Genomic DNA, 21,139 nt, shown 5'->3' with positions numbered 1-21,139 from the left:
GATTTTCTATTAGTTTGGTCTAAAATGGATCTTAAATTTGCACTTGATGACTATATCACATGTTATGTATTGGGCTAAAAGGCAAAATTATTCATATAAAAGACCTGGAAATATATATATTTGCAATGTAGAGTTAGTTCTTAGAGATACAAATGTAAATTGAGATTACATAACCTTAATTGTTCGCTAGCAAGGGGAAATGTAAATGGTAAATGGTTTTGTATTTATATAGCGCTTTTCTAGTCTTGATGAGCACTCAAAGCTCTTTGCAGTACAGTTTTACATTCACCCATTCACACACACATTCATACAGGGCACCTATTAGCAGTGCTTTGTTGTTCTATGAGGGGCAATTCAGGGTTCAGCATCTTGCCCAAGGACACTTCGGCATGGGGAAGACTGGGGATCGAACTGCCGACCTTCAGGTTGGAGGACGACTGCTCTACCCCTCAGCCACAGCCGCCCCCCATCATTCTCTCTGTATTAAGCTGTGTTGTGACCAAAAGTACCTGGAACCACTTGTCCTTTTTTCCAAGGATTTAAAAGTTTCCTCCCGACCTGCGTTTCCGTCGAGCACCTCTACAACATCAGCAAACACGGAGGAGATCCAGCTCTTGTTCCTGTGGATCAGAAAAGAGACGAGCATGACTAACAAAACAAACGATTGCGGAGCTTGACCAGTTGAAATATAAACGCTGGAGTACATCTCCAGCGTTGAACCCCTTTTAAAGCACTAACCCCTGAGCAGGGACTTTTCCCCTGAACTTTGTTTAGACCCTGGATCCTGCAGTGGAGAGTTCCTGCAGCATGTGATGGAGAGACCTTTAAAGAAAGGGAGATGGCACAGCTGGGATGTCTGCCTCACATTCTTTTCGTGTGGTCCCTCTGTCATTGTCAGGCACCGAAACAAAAGCATCATTCTTCACTGGAGCACCTGCAGGAAGTCCAGGAGCCGTACCAGCCTTTTTTTTTAATCTCCCCGCTCGTGCTCTCAGTCACTCTCTCAGTCTCAAGGCAGCCGAAGCAACAAAAAATCCCTCCAACACTTCCATTTCCGCTCGGTTATTTTTTGCTGCATGCTTTTCACTTCTTGCGCTCTGTGATGTAACCCCAGTGGTGTGTCAGACTGAAGGTAGGAGATGCTTGATGCAGCCGCTCTTTGTTTTCCAGACTCTTTTTCTTTTTTAAACGAAGCCCACCCACTCAGTGCTGCGACACAGCTTTTTTCAGCATCGGATGGCCGTGTAGGAGTCGAGGCATCACTCTTCTTTTTCTTTTTTCCCCGTCTCTCTCTCGCTCTCTCTCTCTCGCTCTCTCGCTTCCTCTCTCTTTCTCCGAGCTACACGTACACACATTTTCTGTTCCTACTTCCTCCATCATAACACCTCCATCCATCCAGGACACTGCTGAGTCGTGGTGCTGTCAGCCAGAGCTTGACGCACTCAGCCACTCATGTATGCGTCACCTCTCTGGCCCACCGCCGCCGCCGTGCTGCTCACTGTCCTCCAGATATACCTCCGTGGTCAGGGGTCACATGCGCTGGGCTTTTCTAGAAGGTGGGAGGCGATAGATAGTTATGTTCAGCCAAGGAAACACGTCTTCAACGCACCATACATGCATATTGTACACTGGAGATGTACAGGTTAAGAGCTAGACTTTACGGTTATTAGAAATCAGTACCAATATTGATATTTCAGAGTTTAAAAATCTTTCAGAGTTTAAAAATCTGATATTTTCCATCTAAATCTGATATTTTCCATCTTCTTATAAATAAATAAAGATAAATAAATGTAGTCATTCATGTTTTGTTTCATCAAATAACAGTCATGTAATTTAGTTTACAGCTAAAGAAAAATGCATTTAAGTGTGAAGTATCAATTTATTGTACACACCATTAATATATGCAGCAAATCTAATATTGGCCGATGTATAAACTTTATCGGTGTAGTTGTACTGGGTTATTCTCATTTTTATATTTAAATACTCTATATTTACATTGGGTCCTCTCTACGGAGGCCGCCATGTTTTTTTACAGTAGCCCAGACTGGACAAACTAAACACCTTTCTCTTTTAAGTTTGGAAGGGGAGGGGGAGGTCAGGGGTATTCAGCTGCAACATGCAACTTCACCACTAGATGTCACTAAATCCTAGACACTGAACCTTTAAATGCATGTTTGTACATTTTATTCATTTTAAACCGTAATAATCAGTATTTATATTAACAATGTCTTTAATGACCAGATGAAACTACTGAAGAGTTCAGTCTGAGTGACGAACCTCCAGAGAATCATCACCTGAAGCTGCAGCGCCCCTCACTTTCATTGTGCTTTAAACTCAGCTCATTGTTTGCTGCTTCACTCTCTCCTCTCGTAATAAACAGAAAATACAAAGAAAATATCTAAAGTCAGTCTGTTGAAATCCAGTCTGTGCATTCAGGCTTGACTTTGTGTAGGTAGAGTTTTCTGCTGCATTATTGCTTCTTTCAGCCGACAGAAAGATTCACCAGAGTCTGCTCCCACACAGTCCACCATGTTTTTGTGTGTTCGCTCGCTTGCCGGCTGGCTGGATGTTTCTTTTTTTTTTACTGTTCTTGCTTGTGAAGTAGGAGGATACACACATTAAATCAAAGCCGATATGGGCATTGTCCTAAACGCAGTTAACAGCTTGTGAAACTACCGGCTCGTCGAACCCTCCCTCCCTCAATCTCCCTCCTACTGTCCGGATCAGCATCGTTATGGCGTCCCCACAGACTCACAACTACAAAGGTCCATAACAGCATCTTCCCTCAGCTGGGAGTCCTCGTAACCAGTGCAGTTTGTCCTCCCTCCATCTAGGATTGTTTAAGCGTTGACAGGCTTGTCTTTTGGCCCATCAGTGCAGGTAATACAGCCGGGGACAAACCGGCAGCCCACCTCACTCTCAGCCTCCGACCGTCCACTGGTATCGCTTTCAAATCAACACAAGGTTCTGACCATAGACTGTTTATAAAGATGGACGACATGGCAGCTCCTCGATAGCGAGGCCAAACAGTCTGGACCGCCGCCCTGGTGGCTGGCTGCAGTATAGGTCATAACCTTGCCATCTCCATGTTAGCAGATTGGACATAGACCAAATGAAAAACTCAAAGTACACGTCCAATTAGTTTTTAGGTAGTTCTTATCACACTGATGTGTATTCAAGTGTACGTTTGAGTTATTTGATGCCATAACAACGGGTGAAACATCTTGATTGACAGTTGAGTGAACATGTGCATCACAACTGTGCAAACTCTTGTCAAAATGACATCAAAAGTGCAAGATGGAGGAAGTGTTGACGCGTTTTCATCTTTACAAACAGTTTATGTTTGAGACACTGAGCAACATGTCCCGTCTCTCACATCCAGGATACTTAAAAAGTTCTTTAAATTCTTTAAATTATTTTCTGAATTGCTGTCGCAGCCTTTATTTAGCTGCCATCTCAAATGGCCACAATTCAAAATGTTATGTTTATAGAGACATTTCTTTTATAGCGAGAATTGATTTGGAAGTGTGGCAACAATCAAGGGAAATAAACATTTCAAACCAAGTTGTCAGGGGCTTTAATAGAAAATACCACTGGTGTATTTACCGTATGTAAAATGTTGCAATCCTGCTGTTTTTTCCATCACCACTTCTCCTTTTTTCGTTTGTGATTTGTCAAAATAAAAGTCTGAATAACTGATTCTAAGGTGGATTCTCCTAACTTTACCAAGTCAATGCAGGTTACACAACTCCACAGATCCACTTTTAATTATATTCATAGTTGTCTGGGAGAGTGAGACCTCCACATGGACTGATGACATCTGGATTACTGTCCAGATGTGGATTTATCTAAGTCTGGTGTCCCTATTGTTTTTATGTATGGCTGTGTGTGTATGTATACTGTGTGTGTGTGTGTGTGTTGAGGTTTTGATGTAAGTAGATTCCCATTACTCAGTGCCAGGATGTCAGAACCTTCAGGAATGGAGACACAACACTCGACAAGCTCTCTCATAGCGGACGTGTTTGTGTGTGTGTGTGTTTATCATTCTGCGCATGAATTTTTGTGTCAGCGTACACTGAGGCTCATGCTAATGAAGCTGTCTGCCAACTTTTTACAAGCGAGCAGATGTCGGTGCTCTCTTACGGCTCGGTGCGGCGCGCTGCGGTGGAGTGATTCATTAAGACGCTCCGCTTTGTTGTGAATCTGATTAAAGAGTTTTTATCCAAGACCAAACCCCAACACTCAGTCGCACACTTTAGCACTTTGGCATACTTGTGCTGAAAGGGTGTGGCGATTAATTGGTTAATTGATTAGTTAATCAGCAGCAGGAACAGCGCGGCAATACGTCAGAAGACAAAATGTTCTAGACGTCTAATTGAGCTAAAGTTGTCAGCTCTTTTTTACAGTGTTTTGAATAACTCTGGGTTTCAGGTTATCGGCCAAACAATGGACATTTTCTTAGGGGGCTGACAGGAAAAGTTCTGGAAGATGTTGGGAGCCACTAGCTCGGACATTTGCATCGTCACATACAGCGACACCGGATCATTTCAGGAATATGTCTGGACTCCGGTGAACGTCGGAGAAGCAGCTCTAAAGACTCGCGTTTGAGAATTTTTCACTCATTTCTAACATTTACAGAGCAAAGTCTTTTCATTTAGTCAAAACAAATTATGCTGTAATTGATAATCATAATCGGAGCCCTTGTTGATACATACGTCTGCAGCTTTGTCATTTACAGGATAAACTTGACTTCCTGTAACACTCTTGAATTGAAGTATTGCAGTAAAACTTCCAGTCTCTAGTGACAGTTGCAGTTCAGCACTGATTATTACTCTCTGCAGGAATCAGCTTTTTTTTTTTCCTTCAGCTTATTTTTAACACAATCAATGTCTATTTCTGTAAATGACCCACGGTGCTCCTCTTCACACGAGAGGCGGCTCCTTGTGATATACAGGGTTCACTTTTTATTTGTGTGCCAGTTACCTGAATAAATGTCGCCGTGTCTTATTATCCCAGCTCGTGCATTTCTGCATCAGATTTATAAGGATTTAAAATCGTTAAACATTTAGCTCACGCTGGAAAAAGACGTGTATAACAGGCTTTCAGGCTTTTGCCAGGATGACGTGCACTTCATTAGAAATGTATCATTTCTTGAATCAATCTTTTATTATCCCGTCTTCGTAAACGCAGCGTTTAAGGTATGCAAAGTGCAAACAGGATTTCTGTGCCGGTAGTAAAGCGTTACAAAGGAGCTGTGATAAAATAGATGTTAAATCTGCACCTCTAACCTGGGATATTATTTTGATGAATGGAGAGAAAAATTTGCTGTGACTAACTGGTGTTTAATTAGACTACTACTCCTTCCTGGGGCTTGACAACAAGTTGGCAACACAACAGCATTAGGGCTCCGTGGAGGCAATAAGCAAAGGTAGGAAACAAAATAAGGCAGAAAGGAGCTGAACCTTAAATCACTGAGTGAAGTCATTGAGCTGGAGGATGTTAATCTCAGGGCTCCTCATGTACGGGACGTGACTCAGGCCGTTTTCAGATATGAACTCTGGATAATGTCCAGACAATTGGGTCCAGACTTTCTCCGGACTTTGCCGTTCAGGTATGAACAACGTAGAAGGAGATTGACCAGGTCAGACACTACAGCATGAAATCCTCCATAGCATTCAAGTGAAGGGTGCCTGGCGTCTGAGTGGAGGATGCAGGAGGCAGGACATGCGTGGAAATCGCTTTGCGTTCCTGCATACAGCTCCTCCGGATTATTTTAGGAATATCCAGAGTTCAGTGCAGATCTGAAAAAAGCTTCAGTTCCACGCTTTAGTTGCAATCTCTTTTTCTCTTCCTGCTGTTGGTCATTTCGGAGCGTCTCTCATATGAAAGACTGGCGGCGACTGTATTTTGGGGCGAGTACATCGGTTCCTTTTGAGCGTAACGTGATTGATCCTTCACGGCAAAAAGGAACCAAATCATCTCGGATTCTAATTTGTTCCACCCCGTTTTTTGGGATCTCCAGCAAAAACATCAAAAACCCGCTCATGTCATAACCAGCGATGATTTAGCTGTGTGTCTTTCTCTTTTTGCCAAAGGTGATCACACAAATGAACACAATTTATAGTAATAACTCTGAGACGGTAGTTGGGAGAGAAGCTTCGTGTTGGAGCAGAGGTCACGTCGAACACCGCGAACACAGACAGGTTCATCAAAGTCAGCCTGAACCATAATGATAGCGGACTTCTCCGCCGCGCTCGACAGGATCCCTATCAGAAGTCAAACTGACTTCTCCCATAATGACTCTTTGTCCAAGTGCGAAATTGGCTTGCTCCTTTGACACCCTAACACCCCACCATGGCATTAGGGCTGCAAAGAATAGCCAACAGAGTAAGTGCACCATTATTTCTTTGCTTTTACTTTCAGAGGGAGTAAAGCTTTGCTTTTCCAGCTGAATAGGATGTGGTTACAGAGCACAGATCGTCTGTTCTGACTTTGAATCAGATACTGAGCCGTGTTCAGTCGTATCCTCACGAGAGGTTGATGGATGTTCTGTAAAGAACCAGATTGATGTCCACTGTGTGTCTCTGTGGTTGCAATGAAAACACGTCTCTGTCTTCTGACGACCGTGGGTCCTCCCCTTTCATGTTCCCTGCTTAATAGGCCATTGATCTGTGTGGCAGGACAATGCAGAGTGATCACTGGTAACAAGAGAGCAATCTGCGGCGAAGAATAGAAGCTTTCTCTTTGAAATAAGAGACACAAAAGATGTGTTTCTCAAGCCTAAAAAGAAACTTCAGTCAAGAGACAGGGGGCTGCAGTAAAGAGGTGAAGCTCGGTGAGGAATTTACCTGAAACATCAGTATGAAAACAAGTATTTAAATTGCAGATTTAACCTATGTTTGTCATTAAATGGGAGGAACGTTGGTTGGAATCGTACGTGAATAAGAATTATTACGTTTGCAGCAAAGCCTGCAGATCTTTTCTGCATCAGATCAAGTCTGTGTCATAAAACAGCATGTTTTACATTCAGGAGCATTAAGTTGTGGCAATTAAACAACCTACAGACCCACGCACCTGAAGAGGATCAGGCTCAAGAAATGTGTCATCTCTTGTATCTAATCCTGCATCTTATTGTCCTCCGTTCATCTCAAAGATTAGAAGGCTCAGTCGTGACATTTCCAGCGTCTCAACTCGTCTGATGACAAGCACGTTGCTCCGAGACGTCACCCGAGGTGCTAATCAGCTCCGCCACAGGAGCGCAGCTAGTGTGCGGAGTCTGTTACTGTATGTCACCGGGCTCTCCGCTCGCAGCATCACACTCTTCATACGTGTTTGCATGTGCATGTGTTGTGCTTTTTTTCACGGCTCACTGAGCGAGCTGGGCTCACAGCGAGCGCGCATCATCTTCAAAGCCCGTATTGATTTTCACGACATTGATTTTACAGACGATATGGCTCATCAGGTAGGCGAGGTGAGAAGCTATTTTTGGTCCGATGTGCAAGCGATGGAGACATGGAGACATGGAGACGTCAGAGTGGAAGTGTCGGCAGCAGGATGCAGCAAGAACATAACAGCAAGAATGAAAAAGCTGAAAATGTTTTAAAATCCCTTCAAAACTAAATGACACTCAGGAGTGCACACATCTCTGTAAAGGCCCAGCAGTCCTTTGACCCTAACCCTTAAAACAAGCCTCTAAGGCCACATTAGGTTTCCCAGATACACCTACTTTCACCCGTATGATACCACATTTCACTAGAACTGGATTTTTCACACATACACACACACATCGATACTAATTTTCATCGAGATTCAAGCGTTATTCGCTAAGAAAATCTATGAAAATGTTGAAGGGAAGAAAAAATTGATCTGCCCATTTATTGGGACCTTTTACAAAATGTTATAAGTTCTTCTTTGGGCCCTGTCCCAGAAATCAGTTGAGTAGGTTTTACATATTCCTGCGAACTAACAAACAAACACAGACGAAAACGGAAAGAAAAAGGTTAAATTGCTGGAATTTTTACAAAATCATTCCCACATTATGTTCCGATTTCTCATATTATCAGTATACCTGTTCATACCTGACCAACTCTCTCTGCGGAAGACTCCCTCCCACAATCGGTGTCAATCTCGGCCTGGCCCAGTTCTCACACAATCATGCCCCACGGCTTATTCTATCCGTCCATCGACAAGCCTGATCTTTCCACCAGCGAGCCAATCGAGCCTGCTGCGTGGCTGCTGGCGCACTGTGTGTGTGTGTGTGTGTGTGTGTGTGTGTGTGTGTGTGTGTGTGTGTGTGTGTGTGTGTGTGTGTGTGTGTGTGTGTGTGTGTGTGTGTCCGCGATGGCGGAGATAATTCTTGCGTAGTTGTTTGGGTTTGTGCTGGGCTGGTGGCGAGAGCTGCGATGGAAACACAATGCGGGGCCGCGGCAAAACACACAGATAAAACCACTCCTTTCTCTTCCTGCGTTTGATCTTTCCACACACAGGAAATCCATGGGCTTAGACCAGTTCCTACACAAGTGGCTTAGTTTAGATTTTATTAATAGCTCATTTAATTCCAGTGGGACGTATTTATTCAGAGTATAAATCAGTTGTTCCAAAGCTCCTCTGCCGGCCTGTCGTGCTTTACAGTAGATCCCTCCACACTTGAACAGGATTATGAAACGATCCCCTGTGACACTGACTGTGCTGCCCTGTGATGCTGCCCCCCCCCCCCCCCCCTTCCAGCTCCATCCACTGTGGATAATTTTTCCTGCCCGCTCCCTTGGGCGTAATTGATCCTCGTATCATTAACGTATGTGGATCCATCCAGGGAGACGCCCACTGTTTTACTGCTAGTCCCTGCTCATTGAACCATAGAGCACAGTGAGCTCGGGGATTGCTGCTCGACCACAGGACTTTCTTCATGCTACAGTGGCTGTAATGTAAACTACGTTGTTATCTGCATGGGCAGGCCCTACCGATGTTTAGTCTAACCATGGGGAGGAGGAAAAAGTGGAGCGTGGTGGCGCGGTCCCCCTTCGCCACCATAAGGGGCCGCCTGGGCCCCAGGAGGAAGGGCGTGGAGGGGCTGTGTGTGAGCAGCCTGCTGGGAGTCCTGCGCTCCCACACCTGGCTGATCGGGGAGGAGGAGGTGGCCCTGCTGCTGGCCGGCACCTTCCCACGATGTTTCCTGCAGCGCCGAGCTCAATCCCTGTCTTTCTCTTTCTGCTCCTCCTCTGCAGATGGTGGGAGCGAGGACTTGGCAGATGCCCGCTCGCCCGGTCTAGACCCTCACCTGTGCCACGTCGGCCAAGGTAAGCTAACAACATTTATTGTGTCTGAAAACAGAGAAGCTGTAACCTCACAGATTCATGAGCTGTGCCTGTAATGTTTGAGCATCCCAGCAGTGGCTCGTCTTATTTTGAAGCTGTGAATGTGTGTATGTGAGTGAATCAGGAGCTAAATGATTGAGAACAATAACTTTTCCCACCTTTTCCTCCTGATTTCAACACTTCTCTCCCTTCGGCCTCTTTCCAGACTCCATTTCTTCTCCTTTAATGTTTTCACATGAAGGAAACCCGCGGAGGCCTTAGTTCCCGAGCTGTATTTTACTCGACTTCACAGCGAAAAAGTTTACGACTACTGGAATTGAAGTCACATTTACAGTGTATGAATTTTATAGTCTTGTAATTCTGTCTGTAAATCTCGAGTTTCTTCGGGGGGGAATCGTCTGCCTCCAGCACAGCGGTGGATGTTTATCAACAGCGGGGGGATGTCAGCGCATGGCAGGGAATGTTTTGGGCAATTATAATTTCATATCGCCTTTTGTTTTCCTCCTCGTTGCATGTTTTGAGCCGAACACCTCGACGAGTAGGTGTTTGTGTTGATTTCCAGTCATGGAGGGAACGTGGCACTCATCGTATATTAAAGTAAAGACCATCATTTCCCTCTGCAAGTGTTCGCTCAGGGGGATTTTTCCTCCCTCGCCACCTTTCCCATCTTCCCCCTGAATCACACCTTTTAGTACGAGATGATTAAGAAAAGAAATTTAACTCAGAAATTCTAAATGCAGCTCTTCGGTATCACTGTTGATTTTAAGATGCCTGTAATTCCTTTACTATACTGAGAATATTTGCAGAATCCAATACTGGAATGCATTAAAATGAAGTTGGATCTCAACCACTGATAATTGCTACCAGAATACCAAGGGGGGAACTTGGTATTCACACCACTCTCTGCATACATGAGGAGCATTTCCTGGCGGGGGATGAAACCGCAGCTCTGGCTGCTGTTTTTGCTTTTTGCAGTGACATTCCCCAGTGAATGGGTGGACAGACTCCAGCACTGAGAGAGAGAGACTGTGTGTGTACGTGTGCGTGTGTGTGTGTGCGTGTGTGTGCGTGTGTGTACGTGCGTGTGTGTGCGTACGTACGTGTGTGCGTACGTACGTACGTGTGTTTGTTGTTTCTTCCTTGTGTGCAAGTGTGTCTGAACTCGTTCTGAATCTCCATCTCAGACATGGCGCTGGCTTCCTGTGGGACTTGTCGCGGACTGGTGTCTGATAATGGCTTCACGTCTCACTGTCTGATGTGAGACTGTTGCCTGACCAGTTGGTTTTGCGGCTCCGTCTGCAGGGAGACGGGCAGCCGGAGCCAGAGCTGATTCACAAAATGGATGTTGTGTTTATAGACAGCTGGCTGGTTGTGTTCACTGGGGAGCGAGTGTGTGAAGTTTCGGGGAAAAACATCCTTAGTTGTCATGATTTGTGGCTTTTGAAGAGGAAGAGGAGGTGAGTGATTGAGAGTGGCTGTTTGTGCTCCGTCTGTAATTACTGCTCATTGTCATTTTACAATTAAAATGGTCTCTCGTGGTCACGGCTGCTTTTTATTTGGTTTATTTAAACACATATTTCAGATGGTTAGAAAAAAAATCCTCCCTAATTACATTAGAACTGTGGGGTGTTGTGTTTCCGTGGGTCTCACAGAGGTCACGCAGTGTGTAGCTCACAACTGTGAATGTAAACAGCACGTGTTGCCTGCAGGGCTGTTCCCTCTTCTGGGTCACGCCAATCTTGTTGCACTCGATACTGGTGCTGCGCCGGGATCAGAATCCAGGGAGCGGGAGCGGCCGTACGCTCAGAATACTCATGTCTGTCGTTCAAAAACACTTTCTGCAGAGGCTCAACAAACAGCAGCAGCACCGCAATCCAACGGGAGGCGTCAGATAAACACTGTGATGCTCGGTCGTTCGATTATAAAGTCGTTGTTTGTCGTTTATCAATGGAAATGACAAACAGAAGCTGCAGCTTGTCAAAATCAGTTAAAGGTCCAAGTGTGTGAGATTTAGGTGAAAGGGATCTATGGGCAGAAATTGAAAATAAAATCATCCTAGTGATGTTTTCACTAGTGTTTCATCTAAATTGAACAAATTTTGTCTTTACACTAGAATGATCCCTTTATATTTAAATACTATATATTTACATCAGGAGTGGCTCCTCTCTACGGAGGCCGCCATGTTTTTTTTTCAGTATCCCAGACTGGACAAACTAAACATATTTTGAGTTTCTATGACAACTGAAGGTCACCTCAGGTTCTCTTTCATGTTTGGAAGGGGAGGGGGAGGGGGAGGTGAGGGGTAATCAGCTGCAACATGCAACGTGTGTCAGAGAGGATATGAATCGTGTTGCATTGCATTAATAGATTATTTTTTGTTGTTTTGTCCAGTCTCACTAACTGTGAGAAATAAATATCAGCTCGTAATCATTCTCAGGAAGAGAAATAAACATCCTTTCATTAATTTATCCTCCAATGCAGAAGGGAGAGGATTGCAGCACTTTAGCAAAGTTGAATGTTATTTTTACGACAGTTTTCTACAAAGTTTAACCTCCTTTCCTTCCATGAAGTCTTTCCATGTGAAAACTGTCCCTGTGTCAGTGTTAGAATGACTTTGGATTTTTAGCAAAAGCTCCTCACACCACATTTTGTGTTCCCTCCCGTCCCGCAGGTGGCAGCATCGACAGCGACTGCGCCTTTGAAGGAGACTACGCGGTGCCGCCGCTCTCCATGACCGAGGGCATGCAGCACATTCGCATAATGGAGGGCGTGTCCCGCTCGCTGCCCTCCTCCCCGCTGCTCACCCACCAGACCATCAGTGTCCGGCTGCAGCCTGTGAAGAAGCTCACAGGTAAAGACCTGGATTTAAATAACTTTTTTAAATTAGGGAGTTTTCAAAAAATAGCTGGTTTTGGGAAGAAGCCAACAGAGATGTGAGCTGAATCTGGTTCACATCTATCTTGTACTCACATCCTGTCCTCCCCCATGGACTCATTGTACCAATACAGCCCCCCCGTTTAACCCTTCACCGGGCCCCTGTATCCAATCAGAGAATCACGCTCTGAATTAACGCAGCTTTTATGAGTCAAAGTGAAGAGGAGTGGTTTGATTCGCTGATGTGCAGTAATCACTTACCGCAGAGGAAACATGAAGCCGGGCCCGAGCTGCGGCGTGTGGCAAACACTGTAATTTCCAATTCTTGTAAACACTAAAGTCCTGCTTAATTGACAGTGCCCAGAACAGCTGACGGACTGTGAGCCGCTTCCTTTTATTGCACTCTATCTCCCACCGCTAATCGTTTCCTTCCACACTCATCTCCAGAACAGAGAAAATCCCCCTCTGTCTCCCCATTAACTGGATTATGAGTGAGGGTGTGTGTGTGTCCTGTTCTGGTGCTTCGGTTGAAGCTGTGGTCCGAGGCTCGCTGCTGCACCGGATTTCAAAATGAGAAATGAAGTATTGACACTGCAGCTTTGCCTGTAATGTGAGCACAGCCTCCACAGTGAAGGGAGAGTGGGTGTGAAGGACTTTTCAAGCTGGATTCAGCAGCCACCACTAGGGTGCACCAGCCTCTCAGCTACCTCAGATCGTTAACTGGTTCTGATGACGCCAGGGGGACCAGGATTTTTACATCACACAGAATGATTTATGGTCTTTCCCGGCGCGGGTCTTCCAAGCTGTTGATTTTAAAGAGGAAGCACGCCAAAACAGATTTTCAGCCTTGGTAAGTGGGCGAGCCGCGTCACTGTGGAGGGCTCCGTGTGTGACGGGATCGAGCTGCTGGTGGAGAGAGTTGGAAATGAGATCTGAGACAAAGTCAGGGCCAAATCTCCATATTTCACTTTGATTCTCTGAGCTTTTTCCTCCTTTGTTTCACAGTGTTTAGTGGCAGATAAATGGTAAATGAACTGTGCTTATTTAGCACTACTCACTCAAAGCACTTTACAGTACAAGTCGCATTCACAGATGCCAAGGACACTTCACAACGCAGACTGGAGGTGCTGGGGATCGAACCACCGGCCTTCTGGCTTTTTTTCTCTGCTCCCCAGATTCGATGGCTGCACTTTTTTCTCTGTGTGAATGAAAGTGAATATTTTTATCTTGATCTATCACAGTTGAATGTTGTTGTTGTCAGAGCGGCTCGATCAATGCTTCCTCTTTTGTACTCTTCTTGTTCCACGCCTGACGCAGGGAGACGTCTCTTTGCAGAATTGGCGCTCATGTCGTCACTTGGCTTGATGTGTTGTACCAGTCAGGTGATGCTGGTTGCGAGGGCTGCGTTGTATTTATAGATTTTTACGTGGGAACGTGGAATTGTCTTTTCTCAATTGTGCGTTTTCCAGCATTTTCAGGCTTGTCTGATTTGTTTTACCTTTTGGATAATTTGTCCACTTAAACTTGTCATCTTAAGTGTCCGTGTGTGTTTGTGTGCTCGACAGTGAGGGATTTAATTGTGGCAGGATTAGTCACTCGGTGTGTTAATCCTTCCAGATTTGTGTCTCTGTGTCCGGCTAGTGTGACACATGTAGCACCGCGGGACTCTCTATCTTAAAAGGTGATTTTGCTTCTGTCCGCGCTGTTTGTGAGAAGCCACCTAAACAAGGATTGTCTTTAGATCACTTGTCGATGTAACTTCACTCGGCTCATGGCGGCTAAACGGCTCTCGCGTCACGACAACGTGCACAAACGTCCTCAAGTGCCTCGAGGTGCCTTCTCCTTCAGGTCCTCGAAGACCTGCGTCTGCTCTCAAGTGGCATCGAGCACCAGATTGTTCGGCCTCATCCACCATGGCTTTCTCACCCTTTAATTAATTCAACTCAGCACCACTTCCTGCACAGCTTGACAGTACCGAGCTCGTGTGTGTGTGTGAGAAAGGCCTGATCTGCTCCCATGCCAGAGAGATGGCAGAGGTGGGAGAAAGAGAGGTGACGGAGAAGTGCATTAGAGAGCAAACAGCAGCAGGTCTGAAGGCACTCATCTTCTCCCGGTGGCCTCCGCCAACCACACCCTCTCGCTTCCCTCCTGTCTGGCAAAGTGGTGCCGGTGAGTTACTCCACCTCACGGCTCTGATAGTATGAAAACTGACCTTTCTGCAGAATCGTTGAGTTTCTGATTTAATCGCCCTCTAGTTGTGGAACAGGCAGGGACCCGTACAGCACTGCACCGTCACAGTCTGCTCGGATGGTCACGCCGGATTTTCTTTGGACATTATTGAATATAAAAGCACTTTTCCACTGCGTTTATCCCAAAAAGTGAGAAGAAGAACTTTTGCATTTTATTGGCTCATATTCTTTTTACATAACAAAGGAAAAAAAAAACTCCATCACCTTCAATTCACTGAAGTAACAATAATGTTTGAATACTTAATTTAATCCTCCTTCCTTTCAGAAAGGCCAGACCACCCGGTCAAGGCAGAGTTTTTTAACACTGCTGCTACGTGTAAAGTGTCTTTAAGAACTGTGACACCTTGACATCTGATGTCTGATTATGAAAATGTTCGTTTTATAAGACATCTTTTAGACCAAGTCCTGATTCAGGGCTTTTCTCTCTGTCCTTATAAACACTGTCTTTATGTCAGTAACAGCAGCAACACCAACAAAGTAAAAGTATAATTGACAAACTATAATTTAATTACCAAAAATAAAAGTTTGAACATTTTACTCCATTGCTCTGCTAAATGACCAGAACGTGAATCGCATGCAACTGTAGTTTCGTCTTCCTAGAAAGAATCTGTTTTAATTTGCTGCTAATTATAAGAAAAATGTACAGACTGTTCAACTGGTACAATTATAATTAATGAATTCCAATGAATTGTTAATGTTACCTAGATCGTCTCATATAGTGAGTCATTAAAAATGTAGTTGTTTCTTCCTGGAACTTTCTCGGCAAATCAGTGACCAACACAACTACAGTAATTAAACACAATTAACTGTCTTAGAACATGGAGACATCATTTGTACTGATAATAATAATAATACATTGTTTATTTCATGGTGACTTTCTAACACAACATTGTATATAAACACAAATCATTAAATTCTATTTAGAGGCACAGACTCCTGACAATAATCTTGTTTAAACTCAGGAATAAGTCAAAGTAACTCATTATAATAATAATTTAAATTAAACTAAACATTAAAACGTCTTCAGAAGCAGAGACACTTTTCAATACATGACATGTAAACACAAGAATAACTACAAATAAAAGAAAATGGGAAAATCCAGGTTTAAAACCATGAAAAAAATACAGACAGACAATGAAAGTAACTTCTTATCTGCTTTCACAGTCATAACTGAAAAAAGAACACAAATAAATCTATGAAGACACAAAAGTGACTTCCTTTCAATAGATGCTGAAATGCAGCCCCAGTTGATAAAAATAAACAACCTTTAAGTGTCAAACAGTGCGCCACACGTCAACGTTTTATCTCGCTCCGGCTGACGTCACACTTCCAGAAATTACGCACAAAGTCGAGGTGATTTCTGGGTGAAACTAACAACTACTAACTACTTTAAAGAGGTGGGTTTCTGCAGTATTGGAGGTATTTTTGATGCTGGTATCGGTATAAGAACATCTCTACTATCCGCAAAGGTCCCTGCAAAATAAGAAAGAACTTGTGCAATGTTGATTCGTTTATTCAGTAATGATGAATGTTAAAATCCTGGTACAGCTGTTGCATAAATGCAGTTGCGTGAAAAGTACAATATCCCTCTGTGATTTGTGATGGGGCAGAAGTGGTATGGGATGGAAATACTCAAGTAAAGTACGCACTCACCTGGTTTCAGATCCTCAGCATTCGCAGGTTCCTGCCCCCCCCCCCCCCTTGTTTACCTCGTTTACGTCCTGCCCTTTATTCAGCGTCATCCCTGAGACCCTGAGGGCCAAAGATTGCTCCGTCTCGCAGTGATACCTCAGCGGCTGATTGTTATGAGGGTTAATCCCCCCCCCCCCCCCCCCCCTCCAAGGTTTGATTGGGCCTCCTCCACTCTGAAACATTTAAATGGAATTATTTCAACAACTCTCTCCAGATTACACTGCTCTCTCTTAATTAATGGCAGCAATCAATACAATTACGGCCTCCCCGCGGATTGCAACGCAAAGGTAGAAAATTGCGTTTGGCCTTAAAATCTGAGAAAAACAGAGGCTCGATGTGATTTAATTATAGCACCTCATCCCCGCCCCGCCGCCCTACTCCTGCTGCAATTATTACAGTAATATGAGAATATCTGAAATTCATTGTCTCCGTGGTGCTTACCGTGAGAGCAGTATATGAATGAAGTGGTGATACACTACAGTAAGCTAACTTCTAATTGGACATGATGAAGGTATGAAAGTGCTCAGCAGCAGTGAGGACGGTCGGGATGAACGAGGCGCTGTGTGCAGAACTGCTTCGTCAGGTTTCACAGCTCATCGTGTGGGTGGTCTTATTAAAGGACCCGCGCGAAAAAAACCACACGAGCTCTGGTGAAGTAGCCGCTTGTGACGGATGCTGCATTTCTGGGAACGTTTTTTATTTCTTGAGTCTATTTTCATTTAGGCAAGATAATTGTTTCCGAATGGAGACGTGCGGGATCACCTGTTGAGCCACATCTAGATACAGTGGATTATAATCAGGAAATCTGTCCGACAGCCCTGCTATGATTATCTGATTATCTGTATTTAGATATGAGATCGACCAAGTAAGTCCGACCTCTCGGATGTGAGAATTTGCTGCTTTTCATCATCTAAACTTTATATTAAATTAATTCTCTTGGTGTTTTGAACTGTTCAGGCAAAACAAGTCATCTGAAGACATCGTGATGAGCTTCAGGAAATGTTGACACTCATTTAAACTAAATGACTAATTGATTAAATGAGAAAATATATGAATTGATGAGTTTTAGCCCTGATCTTCACCTAAAGTAGAACAATCAGAGAGCTCCTGCTTATTTGCTCTTGCATCATATTATATTCATTGTATTCCCAGATAATCAGTGCATAAACCAATAGTATCATCATGTACTTAGCATTTTTATGTTGCTTTGTATATTCATATTCTGCTGGGTAGCTAAATTTATAGCAATGCATTCATTTGTATTTAAAATCTTAACCTGCAAAGTAACTAGTAACTACAACAGTCTGATAAATGTAATGAGTAAAAAGTAATTTATTAGTGAAAGGATCTAAAGTGAAGGTGTCAGGAAGCAACATGTTCAGCTGCATCAGTAAACATTAACGTGTATAAATCCATCACTTCTGTTTTCTGTACCACCTCGACTCATATATGCATTTTTACGATATCCTGTCCGCTCGGTGCTTCCTGGAAAGGAAGGCTGACATTTGGGACATCTCAATCTCCCTCTCTCCACGCCTCCTTACCCAGCGCCGCGTTTATATGGCATCTGTATCCTCTGTGAATATTCCAGATGAACACTGACATTTGGGACATCTCAATCTCCACGCCTCCTTATCCAGCGTAGCGCCCAGAGAGAAACCGCTCTTCAATTATTGTCATTATTTCTTGCTTCAGCCGTCCCGGCCGCCACGGACCCTCCGAATCATTTGTTCTGCTGAAAGGAAATGTGACATTTTCAGCTCCACTGTCACAGGTGAAATACAAAGAGTGACGGTTAAGTGCAGAAAGGAGTAATTGAAATGGAAGTACGATGCCCTCAGGAGGAGCACTAAAGAACCATTTGGATTAAGTGCTGTGACAGACATTCTTGTCATAGTTTAGTCCTCGGCCAAATAGTCTGGATCTTCCAGTGATGAGATATCATGGCAAATCTCCATTATTCTCTATTAGATGTAAACATCAGGCCTTTTGCCGCGTATATGCAACAGCACGTCAATGTAAAGTCACTGGAGCGAATGAAAACATTTCTGTATCTGACATTTGTTGCAGAATATGAGAAGAAGAAGGAACAGGTCAACAGCTGAAAGATGGAGCGACTGATGCAAACAAACCAAAAACATTCACTGCAAATATCAGAGAAAGGGAAGGACGTCAGTTTGATGAAATCTTGATACACAAAATCAAATATGCAGCGCTTCGTATGAAATGCTGCAGTTCATCAGAGGGTTTTGTTTATGCTGTAACTTCATCGTTCAGTTTAGACATGAATTTAAAAAAAATATCTAAAGTTCACGTCGGAGATGCAAAAGTAATTTATCTTTAAGCAAGTTTATTGATGAAAGATGTTGTGAAAAACACTGTTATTAAAAGAATAATCATGTGCATTGATATCAGGACAAAGAGATCAATGATCATTAGAAAACAAATAGTTTTTAGTTATAAAACCCAAAGGGAATAATGTTGAATTACACAAAACAACTAATTAAAGTTTTCAAGATTAAACAGTTTCTAACATAAATCAAACTACTGATTGTTGCTTATTAGGAAAAATACAAGTTATGTAACAAGGGGAATAAAGAGGAGTAAACATCTAACTGCTCTCATTCATTAAAGGTCTTTTTACTTACAAATACCAGCCACTGACAAAAGTCTTGTTTCTTTTCTGCTTCTGTCTCTCACACACACTTATGCAACCTCCCCTGAGCGAGTGTATCTGTGCTTATTTTAGTGATAATAGTGTTACAGTTAAAGCCGAGCATGTGATCAGCCACCCCCACTTGTAATTCCACTGGATCCTGTTGCCTTTTGTTGACAACGTGCGACACACAAACAACACACTCCGCTCGTATCATTCCTCAGATGTAAATGTTAAGTTCAACGCGGCAGAAAAACAAGACGTTTGACAGCAGCGACAGTTTGATGAGAGGAGGATTTGGAGGTTCAGGGAGACGTGGCACTTTAAAAACTTTGACCTGTCACCGTCTTTGAGGCTTGTTGGCAACATTTTCAGGGGTTGGTCGATGTCGCCCTGGGGAAATAAGTGTGACCGGAGGAGATTAATAAAAGAGAAATACTTTGAAAACAGCAGGCTTACAAAGTAACGGATATGAACCGGGACAAAAACAAAGACGCTCCCCAATAAACTCTGGTCCCTTCGAGGGCCTGAGCCCCTTAAATAGCCTTAAAACATGGCCGCAGCTGTACAAATACAGTTTCAAGGGTAAAACAAGGACAGACGGGGATGCTTGAGCCCAAGAGGAAGATGGAGTAGGTTTTACTGAAACTCTTGTTCCTGTCAAATAATACCCCTGCTCTCTCACCCCCCCACCCCCACTCGTGGTCCGATGTCTCCCTAACGCTTCGTCCACAAACGGCAAAAAACTCCCAGTCCTCCCTCACTCCGTTCTTTTTCTTTTTTTTATGCCATTTTCCTTCCTCCCCCAATACCCACCCTTCTCCTCCCCCTCCTTTTTTTCTTTTTTTTTTTTTTGCTCCGCGGTTGCCATGACAACAGCAGCACTGCACCATTCATCTGTTGGAGACCTGGGCTCCTGTTCCCGTGGAGCGAGCGAGCGAGCGCCTCTCACATCTATACATAACACGCTAAGCGCTGATGCAGTCACGGAGAGCTCCACCGGCAGCTCGGTCCTATCTGCGCTCGTCTCGGGGAGAAACTCCCTGTTCTGCCTTGTTGTTCTCTTTCTTATTTTTTATTTATTTCATACAGCGGCGAAGGTTTCGGTCGCCGCTCAGCCCTCGGTGCGTGCTGCCAGTGTCACCTCTGTGTCCCCCCCGCTTTCCCCCAGTGACACAGTGACTGCTGCGTTCTTCCTTCCTCCTTCCCTTTGCCTCCCTCCCTCCGTTTTCTATCCTTGTCCTCCTCCTCCTCTCTCGCTCCTCCCGTCACTACCATATCTGCCTGGCTCCGTATCACTTACTGCGACTGAACTGAGCGGGCAGCATCAGCACTGAAACCTGTGGAGATTTCCTCGGCAAGGAAACAGGAGAGACGAGCGAGGAGGAGAGCATCTGTACCCCCGCACTCATCCTCCCCTGCTCCGCTGCAGACGTTCCTCTTCTTCCTGTTTTTCTTTTCTTGATTTTGATGAACTGGTCATCGCTCAGGGAGGAAGGACTGCTCGTGTCGCTGGAGGGGGAAGGTGGGGAGCTGGTGCCGTACTCCAGCCTTCAGGAATGCGAGATCTGGTTTGAGAATGGTGAGCGCTGCCACACCCTCTTTTGCTTGTTCCATTCCTCCATTTGTGCCTGAGAAACCGTTCCTCCCCTTGTCACCTGCTGCTCAACCTTTGCCCGGCCCGAGCTGGCTCCTGGTTCCGTCCGCTCTCTGATCCCGCAGCCGGGGCGGCGGTGCCAGTCGCCGTATCGAATGACGTTCATGCGGATGTGGGGCTAACGGGAGGAGTGCGGGAAAGTGATTTCTTTCCATAAAATGATGCATCTGTCAAAGGGCTGCACTGTGATGACAATGTAGGCTCGAGGACCTGTGAATCAACCACAACGCCAAGTGTTATTTTTCGTGGCGAGCTGGTCTGTTTCATGCGTCAGCGTGGGTGAGCATTCAATTGTCTTTGAGTGTGTGTGTGTGTGCGTGTGTGTGTGTGTCCAAGCACAAGCTGTGGGTGGCTAATGGTGCTTGTTCTTGTTATTGTGCGTCTCACTTTTCTTTCCAGAGCACAGCCTCATATCTACCATACGGTTGCGTAAACGGGTTGGTGGGGATAGTTTCCCCCCCTCACACTGTGCAGGCGGCGGCGGCAGCAGCAGCAGCGGCAGCTTGTTGTTGTGTACCAGAATCACCCCGTCATGTGCCGAGATGTGGTTCCTACTTCCAGCTCCAATGCTGCAGGCTCCCTGCCTCCCTGCCTCGTCCCAGGGGACTGCTAGCTGGTGTGTGAACAGAACAAAATGTCTCAATAACACTATCTGCCAGCAAAACACAAGCACCTCATCAGCAGCTGCCATCGCCGG

General features: G+C 44.6%; 1 protein-coding gene across 1 annotated transcript in view; it reads left to right on the top strand.

Annotated features, from left to right (window-relative positions):
* The window catches only part of tanc2b (tetratricopeptide repeat, ankyrin repeat and coiled-coil containing 2b), an 89,255-nt gene that overhangs the window by 16,414 nt on the left and 51,702 nt on the right, over window positions 1-21,139 (top strand). The window contains 2 exon segments of the mRNA XM_034570886.1: window positions 9,225-9,296; window positions 11,986-12,165. Of these exon segments, the coding sequence (XP_034426777.1) occupies window positions 9,225-9,296; window positions 11,986-12,165 (252 nt within the window).

The sequence above is a fragment of the Hippoglossus hippoglossus genome, chromosome 19 (genome assembly GCF_009819705.1).
Source record: "Hippoglossus hippoglossus isolate fHipHip1 chromosome 19, fHipHip1.pri, whole genome shotgun sequence".
Classification (NCBI taxonomy): Eukaryota; Metazoa; Chordata; class Actinopteri; order Pleuronectiformes; family Pleuronectidae; genus Hippoglossus; species Hippoglossus hippoglossus.
This window is presented reverse-complemented; position numbering and strand designations above follow the sequence as displayed.